This window comes from Oncorhynchus masou, chromosome 28 (assembly GCF_036934945.1).
Source record: "Oncorhynchus masou masou isolate Uvic2021 chromosome 28, UVic_Omas_1.1, whole genome shotgun sequence".
NCBI lineage: Eukaryota > Metazoa > Chordata > Actinopteri > Salmoniformes > Salmonidae > Oncorhynchus > Oncorhynchus masou.
This window is the reverse complement of record NC_088239.1, coordinates 81,420,067-81,439,727: the sequence shown is the minus strand read 5'-3', so window position 1 is coordinate 81,439,727 and position 19,661 is coordinate 81,420,067. Positions and strand designations below refer to the sequence as shown.

Below are 19,661 nucleotides of genomic sequence, written 5' to 3'. Positions count from 1 at the left end.
TTGATAGTGTATGTGATGTAAATAGAGGTCTACTTTCTTGGAACCTGAATATTCACTGGTTTTCATCAAGCTGTCCGCTCAACAGGAAGCTTCTCACTGTAACCAGTGCCTGTAATCTGGTTCAGGTTATTAATCAACCTACCATGGTGATTACAAACACTACAGGAACAAGATCATCCACATGCATCAATCACATGTTTACTAATACTGTAGAACTTTGTTCTAAAGCTGTATCCGTACCCATTGGATGCAGTGATCACAATATAGCGACTATATCCAGGAAAGACAAAGTTCCAACAGCTGAGCCTAAAATAGTGTATAAGAGATCATACAAAAGACGCTGCACTTCATGAATTTATGAAATTGCTTCTTCCAATTATTGATAAACATGGACCTGTTAAGAAACTGACTGTTAGAACTGTTATGGCTCCATGGATGGATGAGGAATTGACAAACTGTATGGTTGAAAGAGATGGGGCAAATGGAGTGGCTAATAAGTCTGGCTGCACATCTGACTGGCTGACTTACTGCAAACTGAGAAATGATGTGACTAAACTGAAAAAAAGAAGAAGAAACTTTATTATGAAGGGAAAAAATCTTTAGAGTAATTTAAATGAAATTATGGTCAGAAAGACAAATTCAACTCCCTCTTTCATCGAATCAGATGGCTTATTCAATTCTGTAAAGTTAGTGTGGGAGAGGTGGAAAAATGATTGTTAATTATCAATAATGACAAACCTCCTGGCATTGACAACTAAGATGGAAAGCTACTGAGGATGGTGGCTGACTCTACAGCCACTCCTATCAGTCATATTTTTAATCTGAGCCTATTGGGAAGTCTTTGTCTTCAGACCTGGAGCCAAAGAAGTCATTCCGCTACCCAAGAGTGGTAACGCGGTCTTTACCTGTTCTAACAGCAGACCGACAGTTGAAGTCAGAAGTGTATACATACACCTTAGCCAAATACATTACTCTCAGTTTTTCAAAATTCCTGACATTTAATACTTGTAAAAATTCCCTCTCTTAGGTCAGTTAGGATCCCCACTTTATTTTAAGAATGTGAAATGTCAGAATATTAGTAGAGAGACTGATTTATTTCAGCTTTTATTTCTTTCATCACATTCCCAGTGGGTCAGAAGTTTACATACACTCAATTAGGGTTTTGTAGCATTGCCTTTAAATTGTTTAACTTGGGTCAAACATTTTGGGTAGCCTTCCACAAGCTTCCCACAATAAGTTGGGTGAATTTTGGCCCATTCCTCCTGACAGAGCTGTTGTAACTGAGTCAGTTTTGTAGGCCTCCTTGCTTGCATAGACTTTTTCAGTTCTGCCAACACATTTTCTATAGGATTTAGGTCAGGGCTTTGTGATGGCCACTCTAATACCTTGACTTTGTTGTCCCTTAAGCCATTTTGCCACAACTTCGGAAATATGCTTAGGGTCATTGTCCATTTGGAAGACCCATTTGCAACCAAGCTTTAACTTCCTGACTGATGTCTTGAGATGTTGCTTCAATATATCTACATCATTTTTCTCCCTCATGGTGCCATCTATTTGTGAAGTGCACCAGTCCCTCCTGCAGCAAAGCACCCCCACAACATGATGCTGCCACCCCCATGCTTCACGGTTGGGATGGTGTTCTTCGGCTTGCAAGTCTCCCCTTTTTCCTCTAAACATAACGATGGTCATTTTGGCCAAACAGTTCTATTTCTGTTTCATCAGATCAGATGACATTTCTCGAAAAAGTATGATCTTTGTCCCCACGTGCAGTTGCAAACCGTAGTCTGGCTTTTTTATGGGGGTTTTGGAGCAGTGGCTTCTTCCTTACTGAGTGGCCTTTCAGGTTATGTTGATATAGGACTCGTTTTTACTGTGGATATAGATACTTTTGTACCTGTTTCCTCCAGCATCTTCACACGGTCCTTTGCTGTTGTTCTGGGATTGATTTGCACTTCTCGCACCCAAGTATGTTCATCTCTAGGAGACAGAACGCGTCTCCTTTATGAGCTGTATGACGGCTACGTGGTCCCATGGTGTTTATACTTGCGTACTATTGCTTATACAGACGAACGTGGTACCTTCAGGCGTTTGGAAATTGCTCCCAAGGATGAACCAGACTTGAGGGGGCCTCCAATTGTCTTTTTAGGTCTTGGCTCATTTCTTTTAATTTTCTCATGATGTCAACCAAAAAGGCACTGAGTTGAAGGTAGGCCTTTAAATACATCCACAGGTACACCTCCAATTGACTCAAATGGTGTCAATTAGCCTATCAGAAGCTTCTCAAGCCATGACATCATTTTCTGGAAATTTCCAAGCTGTTTGAAGGCACAGTCAACTTAGTGTATGTAAACTTCTGACCTACTGGAATTGTGATACAGTGAATTATAAGTGAAATAATCTGTCTGTAAACAATTGTGGGGAAAATTAGTTGTGTCATGCACAAAGTAGATGTCCTAACTGACTTGCCAAAACTATAGTTTGTTAACAAGAAATGTGTGGAGTGGTTGAAAAACGAGTTTTAATGACTCCAGCCTAAGTGTATGTAAACTTCTGACTTCAACTGTATACGCTTGCTGCCAGGTCCTAGAAAACTGTTGGAAAGGACTGTGTTTGACCAAATACAATGCTATTTCTCTGTAAACAAATTAACAACAGACTGTCTGCATGCTTATAGAGAAGGGCACTCAACATGTACTGAACTGACAGAAATGACTGATGATTGGTTGAAAGAAATTGATAATAATAAGATTGTGGGAGCTGTACTGTTAGATTTCAGTGCAGCCTTTGATATTACTGACCATAAGCTGTTGTTGAGAAAACTTAAGTGTTATGGCTTTTCAACCTCTGCCATATCGTGGATTCAGAGCTATCCATCTAATAGAACTCAGAGGGTTTTATTTAATGGAAGCTTCTCTAATGTCAAACATGTAAAGTGGTGTACTGCAGGGCAGCTCTCTTGGCCCTCTACTCTTTTCTATTTTTACCAATGACCTGCCGCTGACATTAAACAAAGCGGGTGTGTCCATGTATGCTGATGATTCAACCACATACGTGTAACGGCTCTCGTTTGAAGAATGAAGAGTGGACCAAGGCGCAGCGTGGAAAGTGTTCATGATTTTAATATTCAAAATCACTCAAACAAAATAACAAAGTGAAAACGAAAGCGCACAGTTCTGTCAGGCACAGACACTAAACAGAAAACAAGATCCCACAAACTCAGGTGGAAAATAGGCTGCCTAAGTAATGATTCCCAATCAGAGACAACAATAGACAGCTGCCTCTGATTGGGAACCATACCCGGCCAAAAACAAAGAAATAGAGGACATAGAATTTCCCACCCGAGTCACACCCTGACCTAACCAAACATGGAGAAGAATAAGGATCTCTAAGGTCAGGGGGCGTGACAATACGCATCAGCAACCACAGCTAAGGAAGTCACTGAAACCCTTAACAAAGAGTTGCAGTCTGTTTTGGAATAGGTGGCCAGTAATAAACTGGTCCTGAACATCTCTAAAACTAAGAGCATTGTATTTGGTACAAATCATTCCTTAAGTTCTAGACCTCAGCTGAATCTGGTAATGAATGGTGTGGCTGTGGAACAAGTTGAAGAGACTAAATTACTTGGTGTTGCCTTAGATTGTAAACTGTCATGGTCAAAACATATAGATTCAATGATTGTAAAGATGGGGAGAAGTCTGTCTGTAATAAAGAGATGGGGAGAAGTCTGTCCGTAATAAAGAGATGGGGAGAAGTCTGTCTGTAATAAAGAGATGGGGAGAAGTCTGTCTGTAATAAAGAGATGGGGAGAAGTCTGTCCGTAATAAAGAGATGGGGAGAAGTCTGTCCGTAATAAAGAGATGGGGAGAAGTCTGTCTGTAATAAAGAGATGGGGAGAGGTCTGTCTGTAATAAAGAGATGGGGAGAAGTCTGTCCGTAATAAAGAGATAGGGAGAAGTCTGTCTGTAATAAAGAGATGGGGAGAAGTCTGTCCGTAATAAAGAGATGGGGAGAAGTCTGTCCGTAATAAAGAGATGGGGAGGAGTCTGTCTGTAATAAAGAGATGGGGAGGAGTCTGTCTGTAATAAAGAGATGGGGAGAAGTCTGTCCGTAATAAAGAGATAGGGAGAAGTCTGTCTGTAATAAAGAGATGGGGAGAAGTCTGTCCGTAATAAAGAGATGGGGAGAAGTCTGTCTGTAATAAAGAGATGGGGAGAAGTTTGGGGGAAGTCTGTCCGTAATAAAGAGATGGGGAGAAGTCTGTCCGTAATAAAGAGATGGGGAGAAGTCTGTCTGTAATAAAGAGATGGGGAGAAGTCTGTCCGTAATAAAGAGATGGGGAGAAGTCTGTCTGTAATAAAGAGATGGGGAGAAGTCTGTCCGTAATAAAGAGATGGGGAGAAGTCTGTCCGTAATAAAGAGATGGGGAGAAGTCTGTCTGTAATAAAGAGATGGGGAGAAGTCTGTCTGTAATAAAGAGATGGGGAGAAGTCTGTCTGTAATAAAGAGATGGGGAGAAGTCTGTCCGTAATAAAGAGATGGGGAGAAGTCTGTCTGTAATAAAGAGATGGGGAGAAGTCTGTCTGTAATAAAGAGATGGGGAGAAGTCTGTCCGTAATAAAGAGATGGGGAGAAGTCTGTCCGTAATAAAGAGATGGGGAGAGTCTGTCTGTAATAAAGAGATGGGGAGAAGTCTGTCCGTAATAAAGAGATGGGGAGAAGTCTGTCCGTAATAAAGAGATGGGGAGAAGTCTGTCTGTAATAAAGAGATGGGGAGAAGTCTGTCCGTAATAAAGAATGGGAGATCTGTCTGGGAGAAGTCTGTCTGTAATAAAGAGATGGGGAGAAGTCTGTCTGTAATAAAGAGATGGGGAGAAGTCTGTCCGTAATAAAGAGATGGGGAGAAGGTCTGGAGATGGGGAGAAGTCTGTCCGTAATAAAGAGATGGGGAGAAGTCTGTCTGTAATAAAGAGATGGGGAGAAGTCTGTCTGTAATAAAGAGATGGGGAGAAGTCTGTCTGTAATAAAGAGATGGGGAGAAGTCTGTCCGTAATAAAGAGATGGGGAGAAGTCTGTCTGTAATAAAGAGATGGGGATCTGTCCGTAATAAAGAGATGGGGGAAGTCTGTCCGTAATAAAGAGATGGGGAGAGATGTCTGTCTGTAATAAAGAGATGGGGAGAAGTCTGTCTGTAATAAAGAGATGGGGAGAAGTCTGTCTGTAATAAAGAGATGGGGAGAAGTCTGTCTGTAATAAAGAGATGGGGAGAAGTCTGTCTGTAATAAAGAGATGGGGAGAAGTCTGTCTGTAATAAAGAGATGGGGAGAAGTCTGTCTGTAATAAAGAGATGGGGAGAAGTCTGTCTGTAATAAAGAGATGGGGAGAAGTCTGTCTGTAATAAAGAGATGGGGAGAAGTCTGTCTGTAATAAAGAGATGGGGAGAAGTCTGTCTGTAATAAAGAGATGGGGAGAAGTCTGTCTGTAATAAAGAGATGGGGAGAAGTCTGTCTGTAATAAAGAGATGGGGATGGGGAAGTCTGTCTGTAATAAAGAGATGGGGAGAAGTCTGTCTGTAATAAAGAGATGGGGAGAAGTCTGTCTGTAATAAAGAGATGGGGAGAAGTCTGTCTGTAATAAAGAGATGGGGAGAAGTCTGTCCGTAATAAAGAGATGGGGAGAAGTCTGTCCGTAATAAAGAGATGGGGAGAAGTCTGTCCGTAATAAAGAGATGGGGAGAAGTCTGTCCGTAATAAAGAGATACTCTGCTTTTTTTCACCACACTCCAAAAAGCGAGTCCTGCTCTAGTTATGTCTGACCTTGATTATTGTCCAGTCGTGTGGTCCAGTGCTGCAAGGAAAGACCGACATTAGTTAAGCTGCAGCCGGTCCAGAACAGGGAGCCACGATTTGCTCTTCATTGTAATCAGAGGGCTGATATAAATACTATGCATTTCAGTCTCTCTTAGCTGGGAGTTGAGTAGAGACTGACTGCATCACTTATTTTTATAAGAAACATTAATGTGTTGAAAATACCAAATTGTTTGCATAGTCAACTTACACACAGCTCTGACACACACACTTTTCCCATCAGACATGCCACCAGGGGTCTTTTCACAGTTCCCAAATCCAGAACAAAGTCAAGAAAACACACAGTATTATATAGAGCCCTTATAGAATGGAACTTCCTTCCATCTCATATTGCTCAAATAAACAGCAAACTTGGTTCCAGAAAACAGATAAAGCAACACCTCTCCCCCATGTGACCAAGATAGTTTGTGTGTAAACATTGGTATGTAGGCTAAGTGTGCCTTTTTAAAAACGTATGTAGTTCTGTCCTTGAGCTGTTCTTGTCTAATGATGTTCTGTAATATGTCATTCTGTATTATGTTTTGTGTGGAACCCAGGAAGAGAAGCTGCCGCTTTTGCATCAGCTAATGGGGATTCTGATAAAACACCAAATACCAATGAAAAGAGAGCATTATGAATAGTCTTTCTGCACCTATGCAGTACAGTATGCAAGGCATAGTTAAAGGAGTTTACCACGGATCTACTTTCAGTAAGCAGATGGTTACCTTCTAGTATGATGGTGACTGGGTTGGGCCTGAAACCCTCTCCTCCGGGGCAGAGTGTACTATAGTCCGCTGCAGAACACACTTCATATCAGTACACTCATATGGGTTATACACTTCAAGTACACGTCTCCATTTTGTCTGTTGTTGAGTAACAAAGGCTCCATTTAACACAGGCAGCCCGAATTCTGATCTTTAGCCAAAAATACCAATTATTGGCTAAATATCAGAATTGGGCTGCCTGTGTAAACACAGCCAAACGGTTTGAATGTAACAGGACCAATCATTGGACAAGTAGTGAGAACTGTAATGTACATCTGACTGAATTCAGAAACTGTAGTGAGGAGGTTTAGCCAAATCAGACTAACCTGTTGTGTACGAGCATAAAATATAATATTGTAAATCTAAATGCATACTTTGTTAACCAACTCAGAACGACTACAGCACTGTTGTGAGTGTGTATCGTTATAAGAGTGTGTGAGCCTGTACATAAAGGAATTAAATAATTGTTTTTGCCCGGCACCACTAATCCCTCCTTTTCTTCATTGAGTCTCTACACAAGCAACGATACAGGAAGCTAAATAAACAATCACATAGTGAAACAGAGCGTGTCTTACTGGTGTTGGGAGCAGAGCAGAGTTCACAGGGGTTTCCCCAGGCACGCCCCAGGGAGCAGCAGCAGGAGGAGCGGCTGACTCCCACTCCCACCTCCACACTGCAGGACCGCCTGTCACCCCTGGGTCCATGCTCCAGGAAACAGTTCCCCACACGTGTGTCTGGTACACAAGAAAGGAGGAGGAGGAGAACCAACAGGGTTGTGTTCATTAAGGCACGCAACTGAAAAACGTTTTTAAACATTTTGGAACAGAAAATAAAAAGGGAGAGTTTCTTATGGGTTTAATGTTGTTGTTTTTCTCTCTCCATTTGGTGCCTAATACATGACTCAGAGCAGTAATTACAGTTGACATCGGTGAGACCACAGGGTTCATTAGGGCAGTGTTTCCCAACTCCAGTCCTGCAGTAAACCCAACAGTACACATTATGTAGGGCAGTGTTTCCCAACTCCAGTCCTCCAGTAACCCCAACAGTACACATAACCCCAACAGTACACATTATGTAGGGCACCCCAACAGTATGTAGGGCAGTGTTTCCCAACTCCAGTCCTCCAGTAACCCCAACAGTACACATTATGTAGGACAGTGTTTCCCAACTCCAGTCCTCCAGTAACCCCAACAGAACACATTTTTGTTGTAGCCTTGGACAAACACATCTGATTCTACTTGTCAACTAATCATCAAGCCCTCAATTAGTATAATTTATCTGGATGAATAACAAAAATGTGTGCTGTCAGGGGTACTCAAGGACCAGAGTTGGGAAACACTGCATTAAGACACGCAATTGAGAATGTTTTTAAAAACGTTTTGCCATGAAAAAATAAAATGAGCTCGTCATAACTTACCTACACATCCCACCCCTGTAGGGTTGAGTTCAAAGTCCGGAGGACAGTTACACTCGTAGGAGCCGTCGATGTTCACACACAGCCCGTTCACACAGTTGATGGGGTCCTGGCACTCGTCCACATCTGGGTTATACACACACACACGCACACACACAGACACAGACACGCACACACACACACGCACACACACACACACACACACACACACACACACAGACACACACACACACACACACACACACACACACACACAGACACAGACACAGACACGCACACACAGACACAGACACACACACACACAAACCTTTCACTTTTCAAAGACTTTTCAAACAATAAATATAAATATGATATAAATATAACATGAAATACGATCCTCAATGATCATAAATATTTTGTACAGCAGCTTCCATGAGACTTGGCACTTTGACACCACTAAAAAAAATCTCCCCATCAAAATGTTGGAAAACTATGGAAATATGAAAACCATGAATCATGGTGGGTGGTGGTATTCAGAAACATCCCCAGAGATCCTACACAGTAAACCTCACCATTCTTCTACCAGTTTAAACCTTCAACCCCCATCCACTTCAGACTGCACTGACACCCCATAAAGGAGCGCATCCAGGTTTAAAAGGTAATTTCATCTAATCTGGAGCAGAGCATAGACTGCTTAGCCTGCACCCTACTCCCTATTTGGTGGAGCACGACATCGGGAATAGGATCCATCTCCATTGCTGGTTTAGGAGGATGACATCAGAGTTAGTCTGGGGCTAGTGGGACGATCAGACATGTGTCCTCAGTCACCTTACCTGGTCACACAGATGGGTAAACAGAGAGAGAGACAGAAGGCTATACGGGAAGATAGATGAAAGGATGGACAGACAGACAGGAAGGTAGACAGACAGAAATACAGTGCCTTGCGAAAGTATTCGGCCCCCTTGAACTTTGCGACCTTTTGCCACATTTCAGGCTTCAAACATAAAGATATAAAACTGTATTTTTTTGTGAAGAATCAACAACAAGTGGGACACAATCATGAAGTGGAACAACATTTATTGGATATTTCAAACTTTTTTAACAAATCAAAAACTGGAAAATTGGGCGTGCAAAATTATTCAGCCCCCTTAAGTTAATACTTTGTAGCGCCACCTTTTGCTGCGATTACAGCTGTAAGTCGCTTGGGGTATGTCTCTATCAGTTTTGCACATCGAGAGACTGACATTTTTTTCCCATTCCTCCTTGCAAAACAGCTCGAGCTCAGTGAGGTTGGATGGAGAGCATTTGTGAACAGCAGTTTTCAGTTCTTTCTGTCAGGATTTGGCCAGGGTTGTTCCGGGTTTTGGTCACTAGATGCCCCCATTGTGCTTTTTGACCTTATGTTTTTTCCCTTGTTCCCCATTATTATTTGCACCTGTGCCTCGTTTCCCCTGATTGTATTTAACCTCTTGAAACTCCCCATCCCGGATCCGGGATTGTGACTAAGCCTCAGGCTCATTAGCATAACCCAGAGGCAACGTTAGGACCTTTTTGATTTCTGAAAATCGCAAATAAAATTAAAATAATGCGTTTGCTCTCAAGCTTAGCCTTTTCTTAACAACACTGTCATCTCAGATTTTCAAAATATGCTTTTGAACCATAGAAATTGACTAATTTGTGTAAGAGTATGCAATCGGAACACCATGGCTGGCGCAGCATAGCATTTTGTGTAGCATGTAGCACGCAACATTTTCACAAAAGCCAGATAACCAAATAAATAAAATCATTTACCTTTGAAGAGCTTCTGATGTTTTCAATGAGGAGACTCCCAGCCACATACCAAATGCGCAGTGTTTCCTGAAAGCGTCCATGTGTAGGAGAAATCGTCCGTTTTCTACATTGCGCCTGGCTACCGAAACGAACCGGGTGGCAAATGCAGTCACCTACAACGTGAAACTTTTTCCGGATTAACTACATAAACTATCGACATCGTGAACTCATGGCAAACGTTGTTTGGAATCAATCCCACAAAAATCTGGAGTATATCCAGGTGTTTTTTCACATATCTCTTCATTGACATGCAGTTCATGGAAGCTTGCTTCTCTCTCTGTGCCCCATGGAAAAATACTGGCAGGTGACTTTTGCGCACCAATTTCGGCGCAGGACACCGGAGTTCGGACACGTGGTAAATGTGGTCTCTTATGGTCAATCTTCCAACGATCTGCCTACAAATACGTCACAATGCTTTTCAAGAAGCAATGCTGCAAGGACTCAAGCAGCGCTTATCCTCACCTGAACCATTTGTAGAGGCGTCAGAGGTTGGTGCGGCTCCAAACCGGATCCTCTGACACCTTGGGGAAACGACAGAAAGGGCAGACTCATTCCTCTTGCGTTCACAGCCATATAAGGAGATCATGAAAGACAGAGCCTCAAAAAAACCCGTCCTTGTCATTTCCTGGATGCCAAGTCATCTTGGTTTTGCCTGAAGCTCACGTTAAAGGGCACGCACAGAGAAGATATTTGTATTTCTGGACACGTCAGAGTGTTTTCTTTCGAACAGTAGCAATTATATGCATAGTCGAAATACATCTTTTTGTGACAAAATATCTTTACCCAGATTTAAAATGGGAAAAACGTTTTTCTTCCAAAATGAAATAGCGCCACCATAAGTGTAAGAGGTTAAACCCTTAGTTTCCCCCTGAGAGAGCTGGTCAGTTCTGTGCTCTGTGTTTGTATGTTAGCACCCAGCCCTAGTGTTCTGTGTATTCTTGTCCCCTGATTGATTTAAACCCTTAGTGGATGCTCTTGTGGAATTCTGTTTTTGTTTTTGAGTATCTCTTGAGGCTTTTTTGTGCTATTCCTACCACCTTTTGGATTTGCCATTTTTGTATTGAAGGACTTCTCCTTTTTACTTTATTAAATACACCGTCTTAAGTACTGCTGTGTCTGCCTCATCTTCTGGGTTCTGCTGACTATTCATGGCTCAGTTGGTTAAGTGACTGTTTCTCACTCCGGAGACCCAGGTTCGTAACCGGGTCCTGACACTTTCCACAGATTCTCGATTGGATTCAGGTCTGGACTTTGACTTGGCCATTTTAACACCTGGATATGTTTATTTTTGAACCATTCCATTGTAGATTTTGCTTTATGTTTTGGATCATTGTCTTGTTGGAAGACAAATCTCCGTCCCAGTCTCAGGTCTTTTGCAGACTCCATCAGGTTTTCTTCCAGAATGGTCCTGTATTTGGCTCCATCCATCTTCCCATCAATTTTAACCATCTTTCCTGTCCCTGCTGAAGAAAAGCAGGCCCAAGCCATGATGCTGCCACCACCATGTTTGACAGTGGGGATGGTGTGTTCAGGGTGATGAGCTGTGTTGCTTTTACGCCAAACATAACGTTTTGCATTGTTACCAAGAAGTTCAATTTTGGTTTCATCTGACCAGAGAAACTTCTTCCACATGTTTGGTGTGTCTCCCAGGTGGCTTGTGGCAAACTTTAAACAACACTTTTTATGGATATCTTTAAGAAATGGCTTTCTTCTTGCCACTCTTCCATAAAGGCCAGATTTGTGCAATATACGACTGATTGTTGTCCTATTGACAGAGTCTCCCACCTCAGCTGTAGATCTCTGCAGTTCATCCAGAGTGATCATGGGCCTCTTGGCTACATCTCTGATCAGTCTTCTCCTTGTATGAGCTGAAAGTTTAGAGGGACGGCCAGGTCTTGGTAGATTTGCAGTGGTCTGATACTCCTTCCATTTCAATATTATCGCTTGCACAGTGCTCCTTGGGATGTTTAAATCTTGGGAAATCTTTTTGTACACAAATCCGGCTTTACACTTCTTCACAACAGTATCTCGGACCTGCCTGGTGTGTTCCTTGTTCTTCATGATGCTCTCTGCGCTTTTAACGGACCTCTGATACTATCACAGTGCAGGTGCATTTATACGGACACTTGATTACACACAGGTGGATTGTATTTATCATCATTAGTCATTTAGGTCAACATTGGATCATTCAGAGATCCTCACTGAACTTCTGGAGAGAGTCTGCACTGAAAGTAAAGGGGCTGAATAATTTTGCACACCCAATTTTTCAGTTTTTTCAGATTTGTTAAAAAAGTTTAATATCCAATAAATGTCGTTCCACTTCATGATTGTGTCCCACTTGTTGTTGATTCTTCACAGAAAAATACAGTTTTATATCTTTATGTTTGAAGCCTGAAATGTGGCAAAAGGTCGCAAAGTTCAAGGGGGCCGAATACTTTCGCAAGGCACTGTACATACTGACTGACTGATTTACAGATTGAATGACTAAAACTGTGGTAACGTGGGTGAGATAGACTGGTAGACTGAAGGATAGACAGAGGGGCAGCCAACCAGCCAGCCAGCCAGAGCCAGCCAACCAGCCAACCAGCCAAAGCCAGGCAGCCAGCCAGTCAGTCAGAGACAGACAACCAAGCCTGAGCCAGCTAGCCAGCCAGTCAGAGACAGCCAACCAGCCTGACCCAGCTAGCCAGCCAGTCAGAGACAGCCAACCAGCCTGACCCAGCTAGCCAGCCAGTCAGAGACAGCCAACCAGCCTGAGCCAGCTAGCCAGCCAGTCAGAGACAGCCAACCAGCCTGAGCCAGCTAGCCAGCCAGTCAGAGACAGCCAACCAGCCTGAGCCAGCTAGCCAGCCAGTCAGAGACAGCCAACCAGCCTGAGCCAGCTAGCCAGCCAGTCAGAGACAGCCAACCAGCCTGAGCCAGCTAGCCAGCCAGTCAGAGACAGCCAACCAGCCTGAGCCAGCTAGCCAGCCAGTCAGAGACAGCCAACCAGCCTGAGCCAGCTAGCCAGCCAGTCAGAGCCAGCCAACCAGCCTGAGCCAGCTAGCCAGCCAGACGGACAGACGGTCATGTCATACCTGTACAGTTGCCTCCGGAGCGGTCCAGCTCATAGCCGTCGTTACAGATACAGCGGAACATGCCGGGGATGTTCTTACACGTGCCAAACACACAGATATTCTGGAAGGTACACTCGTCAATATCTGCAGATAATCGGCAAGAGACAACGCAATCAACACATTTACCTTTTTACTTATTAATGGAAATTATCTTCATGTATATATGCAGTTATTCATATTTTGCATGTCCAAAGTACACACACATTGGCCACTTTAATAACTGGATCACTAGTCACTTTAATAATGTTCACATATCTTGCATTACTCATCTCATATGTATATACTGTAGTTTATACCATCTACTGCATCTTGCCTGTGCTGCTCTGTCATCGCTCATCCATATATTTATATGTATATATTCTTATTCCATTCCTTTACTTAGATGTGTGTCTATTAGGAAGTTGTTGTTGGAATTGTTAGATATTACTTGTTCGATATTACTGCATGGTCGGGAACTAAAAGCACAAGCATTTCTCTACACACGCAATAACTCTCTGCTAACCATGTGTACGTGTCCATTACAATTGGATTTGATTTTGAGGGTGTACAGTATGTCATTGCACTCGTGTTCCCAATGACGCCCTTCGGGGAAATGTAGTATTGTACTTGGTATTGTTATGTATTTGCCACAAATCTTCTTTTACAGGTTTGAATGAATAGAAACCTACATTGCATCAATAATGGCTCATCGTTGGGGTGGCATTGGGTATTAGGGTGATGCTGTACACGATACGTGTTAAGTCGGCACTTGACGCTGATCTGGGATCAGTTTAACATTTTCCCCTCTAATGGTTAAGGTTATGATAGTGGGAGGGGAAGCTGATCCTAGAACTGTACCTAGAGGAAACTTCACCCCGGAGCTGCTATACCCTCTATGAATGGACTGTGAGATAGATAGGGGACAGGTGCCAGGGACTCACCTTGGCAGGTGCGTCTGTCCGGGGCAGGGGTGAAGCCCATCTCACACTCACAGCGGTAACCCCCCGGGGTGTTGAGACACTGGCCATTCTCACACAGATTCACGTTCTCTGCACACTCATCCTCGTCTGTCACCACATAGGGATCAAACAGGGTTAACATCATATCTTCAAGACAATTCAGTGATGGAGAAGGACATTGAATTGTTATATAGGCAAATGCCCATACATCCATGGTTGAGATGGGTTAGAGGGTTGGAGAGTTAGGGGGTCAGAGGGTCGGAAAGTGTTGATGATCCCTGGATCAGAGGGTTGGAATGTGATGATGATTCCTGGGTTCAAGGGTTAAGAGGTCAGCGGGTCAGAGGGTCAGAGAGTTAGAGAGTTAGAATGTGTTGATGATCCCTGGGTCAGAGGGTTAGAGGGTTAGAATGTGTTGATGATCCCTGGGTCAGAGGGTCAGAGGGACAGAGGGTTAGAATGTGTTGATGATCCCTGGGTCAGAGGGTCAGAGGGTTAGAATGTGTTGATGATCCCTGGGTCAGAGGATCAGAGGGTTAGAATGTGTTGATGATCCCTGGGTCAGAGGGTCAGAGGGTCAGAGGGTTAGAATGTGTTGATGATCCCTGGGTCAGAGGGTCAGAGGGTTAGAATATGTTGATGATCCCTGGGTCAGACGTCAGAGGGTTAGAAGGTTAGAATGTGTTGATGATCCCTGGGTCAGAAGGTCAGAGGGTTAGAATGTGTTGATGATCCCTGGGTCAGAGGGTCAGAGGTCAGAGGGTTAGAATGTGTTGATGATCCCTGGGTCAGAGGGTCAGAGGGTTAGAATGTGTTGATGATCCCTGGGTCAGAGGGTCAGAGGGTTAGAATGTGTTGATGATCCCTGGGTCAGAGGGTCAGAGGTCAGAGGGTTAGAGGGTTAGAATGTGTTGATGATCCCTGGGTCAGAGGGTCAGAGGGTTAGAATGTGTTGATGATCCCTGGGTCAGAGGGTCAGAGGGTTAGAATGTGTTGATAATCCCTGGGTCAGAGGGTCAGAGGTCAGAGGGTTAGAGGGTTAGAATGTGTTGATGATCCCTGGGTCAGAGGGTCAGAGGGTTAGAATGTGTTGATGATCCCTGGGTCAGAGGGTCAGAGGGTTAGAATATGTTGATGATCCCTGGGTCAGAGGGTCAGAGGGTTAGAATGTTATGATGATCCCTGGGTCAGAGGGTCAGAGGATCAGAAGGTTAGAATGTGTTGATGATCCCTGGGTCAGATGATCAGAGGGTTAGAATGTGTTGATGATCCCTGGGTCAGAGGGTCAGAGGTCAGAGGGTTAGAGAGTTAGAATGTGTTGATAATCCCTGGGTCAGAGGGTCAGAGGGTTAGAATGTGTTGATGATCTGTCACGCCCTGGTCTAAGTATTTTGTGTTTTTCTTCATGTATTGGGTCAGGCCAGGGTGTGGCATGGAGTTTTTGTATTGTGGTGTGTTTTGTCTTGGGGTTTTGGTGTGTATGTATTTGGGATTGTAGCTAGTGGGGTTATCTAGCAAAGTCTATGGCTGTCTGGAGTGGTTCTCAATCAGAGGCAGGTGCTTATCGTTGTCTCCGATTGGGAACCATATTTAGGCAGCCATATTCTTTGAGTTTGTCGTGGGTGATTGTCCTGAGTGTCTTGATGTCCTTAGTATGTGTTAATTTGCACCAGTTAAGGCTGTTTCGGTTTTCACTACGTTTATTGTTTTGTAGAGTTTGTGTTTTGGATTCGTGTTACGTTGTGTAAATAAACATGGATCACAATATACGCACTGCCGTTTGGTCCGACTCTCCTTCACCGTTAGAAAACCGTGACATGATCCCTGGGTCAGAAGTTTGGAGGGTCGGGGTGGAATGTGTTGCTTTGGTTAAAAGCCTCTACTAAATGGCTATACACAAACATCTATTTATTCACAAATAAAGCATTTAAGAGAATTCAATTAACTGAATGTGAAAATATATGGCCTTAGTATTGGTTATTACTAGAACACAGTACATAACAGTACCTAACACTGGTTATGACATGAACACCAACAGTAGCATGGACAATACGGACAAGCCAACTCTCTGCAGCTGTTTAATGGTTACCACGGTAATATACACTGAGTGGACAAAACATTAAGAATGATCCACCACCCAAAGGACATCCAGTCAACTTGACACAACTGTGGGAAGCATTGGAGTCAACATGGGGCCAGCATCCCTGTGGAACGCTTTCAACACCTTGTAGAGTCCATGCCCCAGCGAATTAAGGCTTTTCTGAGGGCAAAAGGGGGGATGCAAGTCAATATTAAGAAGGTGTTCTTAATGTTCGGTATACTCAGTGTAGACAGAGTGTGAGTGTGTTACCTGAACAGGTGAAGCCGTCTCCAGTGAAGCCCTCAGCGCAGGCGCAGCGGTAGGAGCCGGGCGTGTTCAGACACTTGGCGTTGGCACTGCAGTGGCTTGTCCCATTGATGCACTCATCCATATCTACAATACACACACACACACTCACCACTGGGCTAGGGCTCTACCCAAGTTCAAATCGGTCCAATCAGAAAATACCTAGCAACCAATTTCCGTATAGAAAGAGTATTCATTCTCATTTTGCTATATTTTCAATACATGAGTTGAATCCTAGCTAATACAAATTAATTTCCATAATGGATTGTATCAGAGCCTTGAGCAAGGCTCCAAACTGCACCACGGCTGACAGTACCATGGCTGACTGCCCCATGGCTGACTGCCCCATGGCTAACTGCCCCACGGCTAACTGCCCCACAGCTGACTGCCCCACGGCTGACTGCCCCACGGCTGACTGCCCCATGGCTGACTGACCCACGGCTGACTGCCCCATGGCTGACTGCACTAAGGCTGACTGCAACACTGCTGACAACACCAAGGCTGACAGTACCACGGCTAACTGCCCCACGGCTAACTGCCCCACGGCTAACTGCCCCACGGCTGACTGACCCACGGCTGACTGCCCCACGGCTGGCTGCACTAAGGCTGACTGCAACATGGCTGACTGCAACATAGCTGACTGCAACATAGCTGACTGCAACATGGCTGACTGCAACATAGCTGACTGCAACATAGCTGACTGCACATAGCTGACTGCAACATAGCTGACTGCAACATGACTGTCTGCAACATAGCTGACTGATCCATAGCTGACTGCAACATGGCTGACTGATCCATAGCTGACTGCAACATAGCTGACTGATCCATAGCTGACTGCAACATAGCTGACTGCAACATGGCTGACTGCAACATGGCTGACTGCAACATGGCTGACTGCAACATAGCTGACTGATCCATAGCTGACTGCACCACGGCTGACTGATCCATAGCTGACTGCAACATAGCTGACTGATCCATAGCTGACTGATCCATAGCTGACTGATCCATAGCTGACTGATCCATAGCTGACTGATCCATAGCTGTATGTGTGTGTATCGGGGAGTGGGGTTAAAGCAAAAAGTAATTTCCATGCAATGAATATGAACAAGTAGTCTTCTGCTTATGAAAGGGGATTGAATCCTTGCACTCAACATGATTGTTGTGTTGATTGTTGTGTTCATCTGACCATTGAACCCTATTTTAACCTCTTTTCTACCTGGATTCACAGTTCAAAAGGAATGCTGACTGTATGAATTAGCCAATCATTGTCTCACGTCAGATCCGTCACTCCTACGACATAGCTTTTCCCTCAACCGATATGTTTTAAAGGACGTGGAACTGATCTCTAAAAATCCGCCTAACACTAGCTCCTAATTCTGAAAACAAATCACTCCGCTCTCAATGAATATGACGCACAGTTGCTATGGCAAACCATGCTAGATCAGCTGAGCAAACCTGCTCCAGCTAGCAGCCTAGTGCAAGATGTTTGAAGGGCCATACAGTAGCTAGTTTGCCAGAAACCGACTGAATCCCTGTCAAGGCTCTGATGAAGATCGAAGATCTGAACAGACATTTGCAACCATTAATGTATTTTGTGTTTTGCAGAGGAGTTGATTGATTGATCATTATTTATTCTCCCCAAGATACAGTTCCTTTTTTTGTCTTAGTATCTGAGCCAGTGGAAAGTGTATACATTCAGTGTATGGATTGAAGTGTATGGACTGAGCAGATGGAGGTTGGAGGCTGGGGGCCTACCTATACAGTTGACTCCGTTTCCCGCCCAGCCGACACGACAGGAACAGTGGAAGGCCCCAGGGGTGTTGATACAGTTGGCGTTGACGTGACAGTTGTGAGCCCCGATCTCACACTCATCCATGTCTACACAGAAGGAGTGACATTCAGTAATTCCAATACAGGACATTTCACAGAAGCCAGACATATTTACTTTCCTAAATTTCAATAAATCCATAATTAATGTTGAATTACAGTACCAGTCAAAAGTTTGGACACATCTACTCATTCAAGGGTTTTTCTTTATTTGTACTATTTTCTACATTGTACAATAATAGTGAATACATCAAAACTATGAAATGACACATATGGAATCATGTAGTAACCAAAAAAAGTGTTAAACAAATCAAAATAGATGTGAGATTCTTCAAAGTAGCCACCCTTTGCCTTGATGACAGCTTTGCACACTCTTGGCATTCATTCAAATACTTCACTGAATACAAGACTATTTAATTTAATGAGTTCCAACACTCTACATCTTTATTTTGGTACTCATATGTACCAAATACCCTGAAGGTTATTCAACAAGCTATAGCTAATGGCTAAGGTTAATTGTCTTCTATAAACAAACATAATTAGCTACCTTTCTTTGCCTGTTCATTAACTAGATACAGAGACGAGCTGCTTGACTTTCAACGTTAGCTAAAGTTAGCTAGCTAACTAATCAAGATGTCTGTTTGCATTAATTGATTGACCTCAGCTTGAATACCACCATATAGCTAGCTATCTATCAGTAGCCTAGGTTTGTTCTCAGCCACGTCTTATGACTGTCAGCCTGTTGCAGGCAGCAACAGCTGTGTCGTTGCTGAGAAATCAAGTTGCTCGACCCGGTTAGATAGAACTCTGTGAGATTCGTTTGAAAAGAAGTTAGCAAAAAGGTAGCACATCGTTGGTTCTTAATAGACGAAAATGTGCACGCAAGGGCGATAAATTCGACATTTATTTAAAAAATGTTTTAAGTACAATGGTCACTTAATGGACGCTACTCTGAAATCTCCAACGACCCTGTTACAAATCCACGGCAGGACAGCTCATGACGAGAGGCGGGGAGTGTGTTGTGTACCTCCAATCAAGTTGATTTGCGAATGTTCATCAACAATGTTGTCCTATTGGCTTACATATTGTGGCAGGGAGATTTGACTCTCTCTCACCTGTACATCCAGAAGTTCCCTTCTTGACTGAGTAGCCAGGCTGACAGTGGCAGATGAACGATCCCTTGGTGTTCTCGCACTCGCCGTGCATACAGATGTTGGCGTTCAGGTCACACTCATTCACATCTGGAGAGGGAGGAGAGGGGGACAAAGAGGAGTGGGAGGAGGAGGAGGACGGGAGGAGGACGGGAGGAGGAAGGGAGGAAGGAGGAGGACGGGAGGAGGAGGACGGGAGGAGGAAGGAGGAGGAAGAGGACGGGAGGAGGAAGGTGGAGGAGGAGGAGGAAGAGGGACGGGGAGGGGAGGAAGAGCAGGAGGAAGGAGGAGGAGAGGGAGGAGGGAGGAGGAGCAGGAGGAGGAGGAGTGGGAGGAGGTGGACAGGAGGAGGAAGGAGCAGGAGGAGCGGGAGGAGGAGGAGCGGGAGGAGGAAGGAGCAGGAGGAGCGGGAG

General features: G+C 44.0%; 1 protein-coding gene across 1 annotated transcript in view; it reads right to left on the bottom strand.

Annotated features, from left to right (window-relative positions):
- LOC135517075 (fibrillin-2) overlaps nucleotides 1–19,661 on the bottom strand; it is a 132,509-nt gene that overhangs the window by 73,034 nt on the left and 39,814 nt on the right. Inside the window, 8 exon segments of the mRNA XM_064941097.1 lie at nucleotides 6,569–6,637; nucleotides 7,183–7,341; nucleotides 8,025–8,147; nucleotides 12,908–13,030; nucleotides 13,867–13,992; nucleotides 16,235–16,357; nucleotides 18,026–18,148; nucleotides 19,213–19,338. Of these exon segments, the coding sequence (XP_064797169.1) occupies nucleotides 6,569–6,637; nucleotides 7,183–7,341; nucleotides 8,025–8,147; nucleotides 12,908–13,030; nucleotides 13,867–13,992; nucleotides 16,235–16,357; nucleotides 18,026–18,148; nucleotides 19,213–19,338 (972 nt within the window).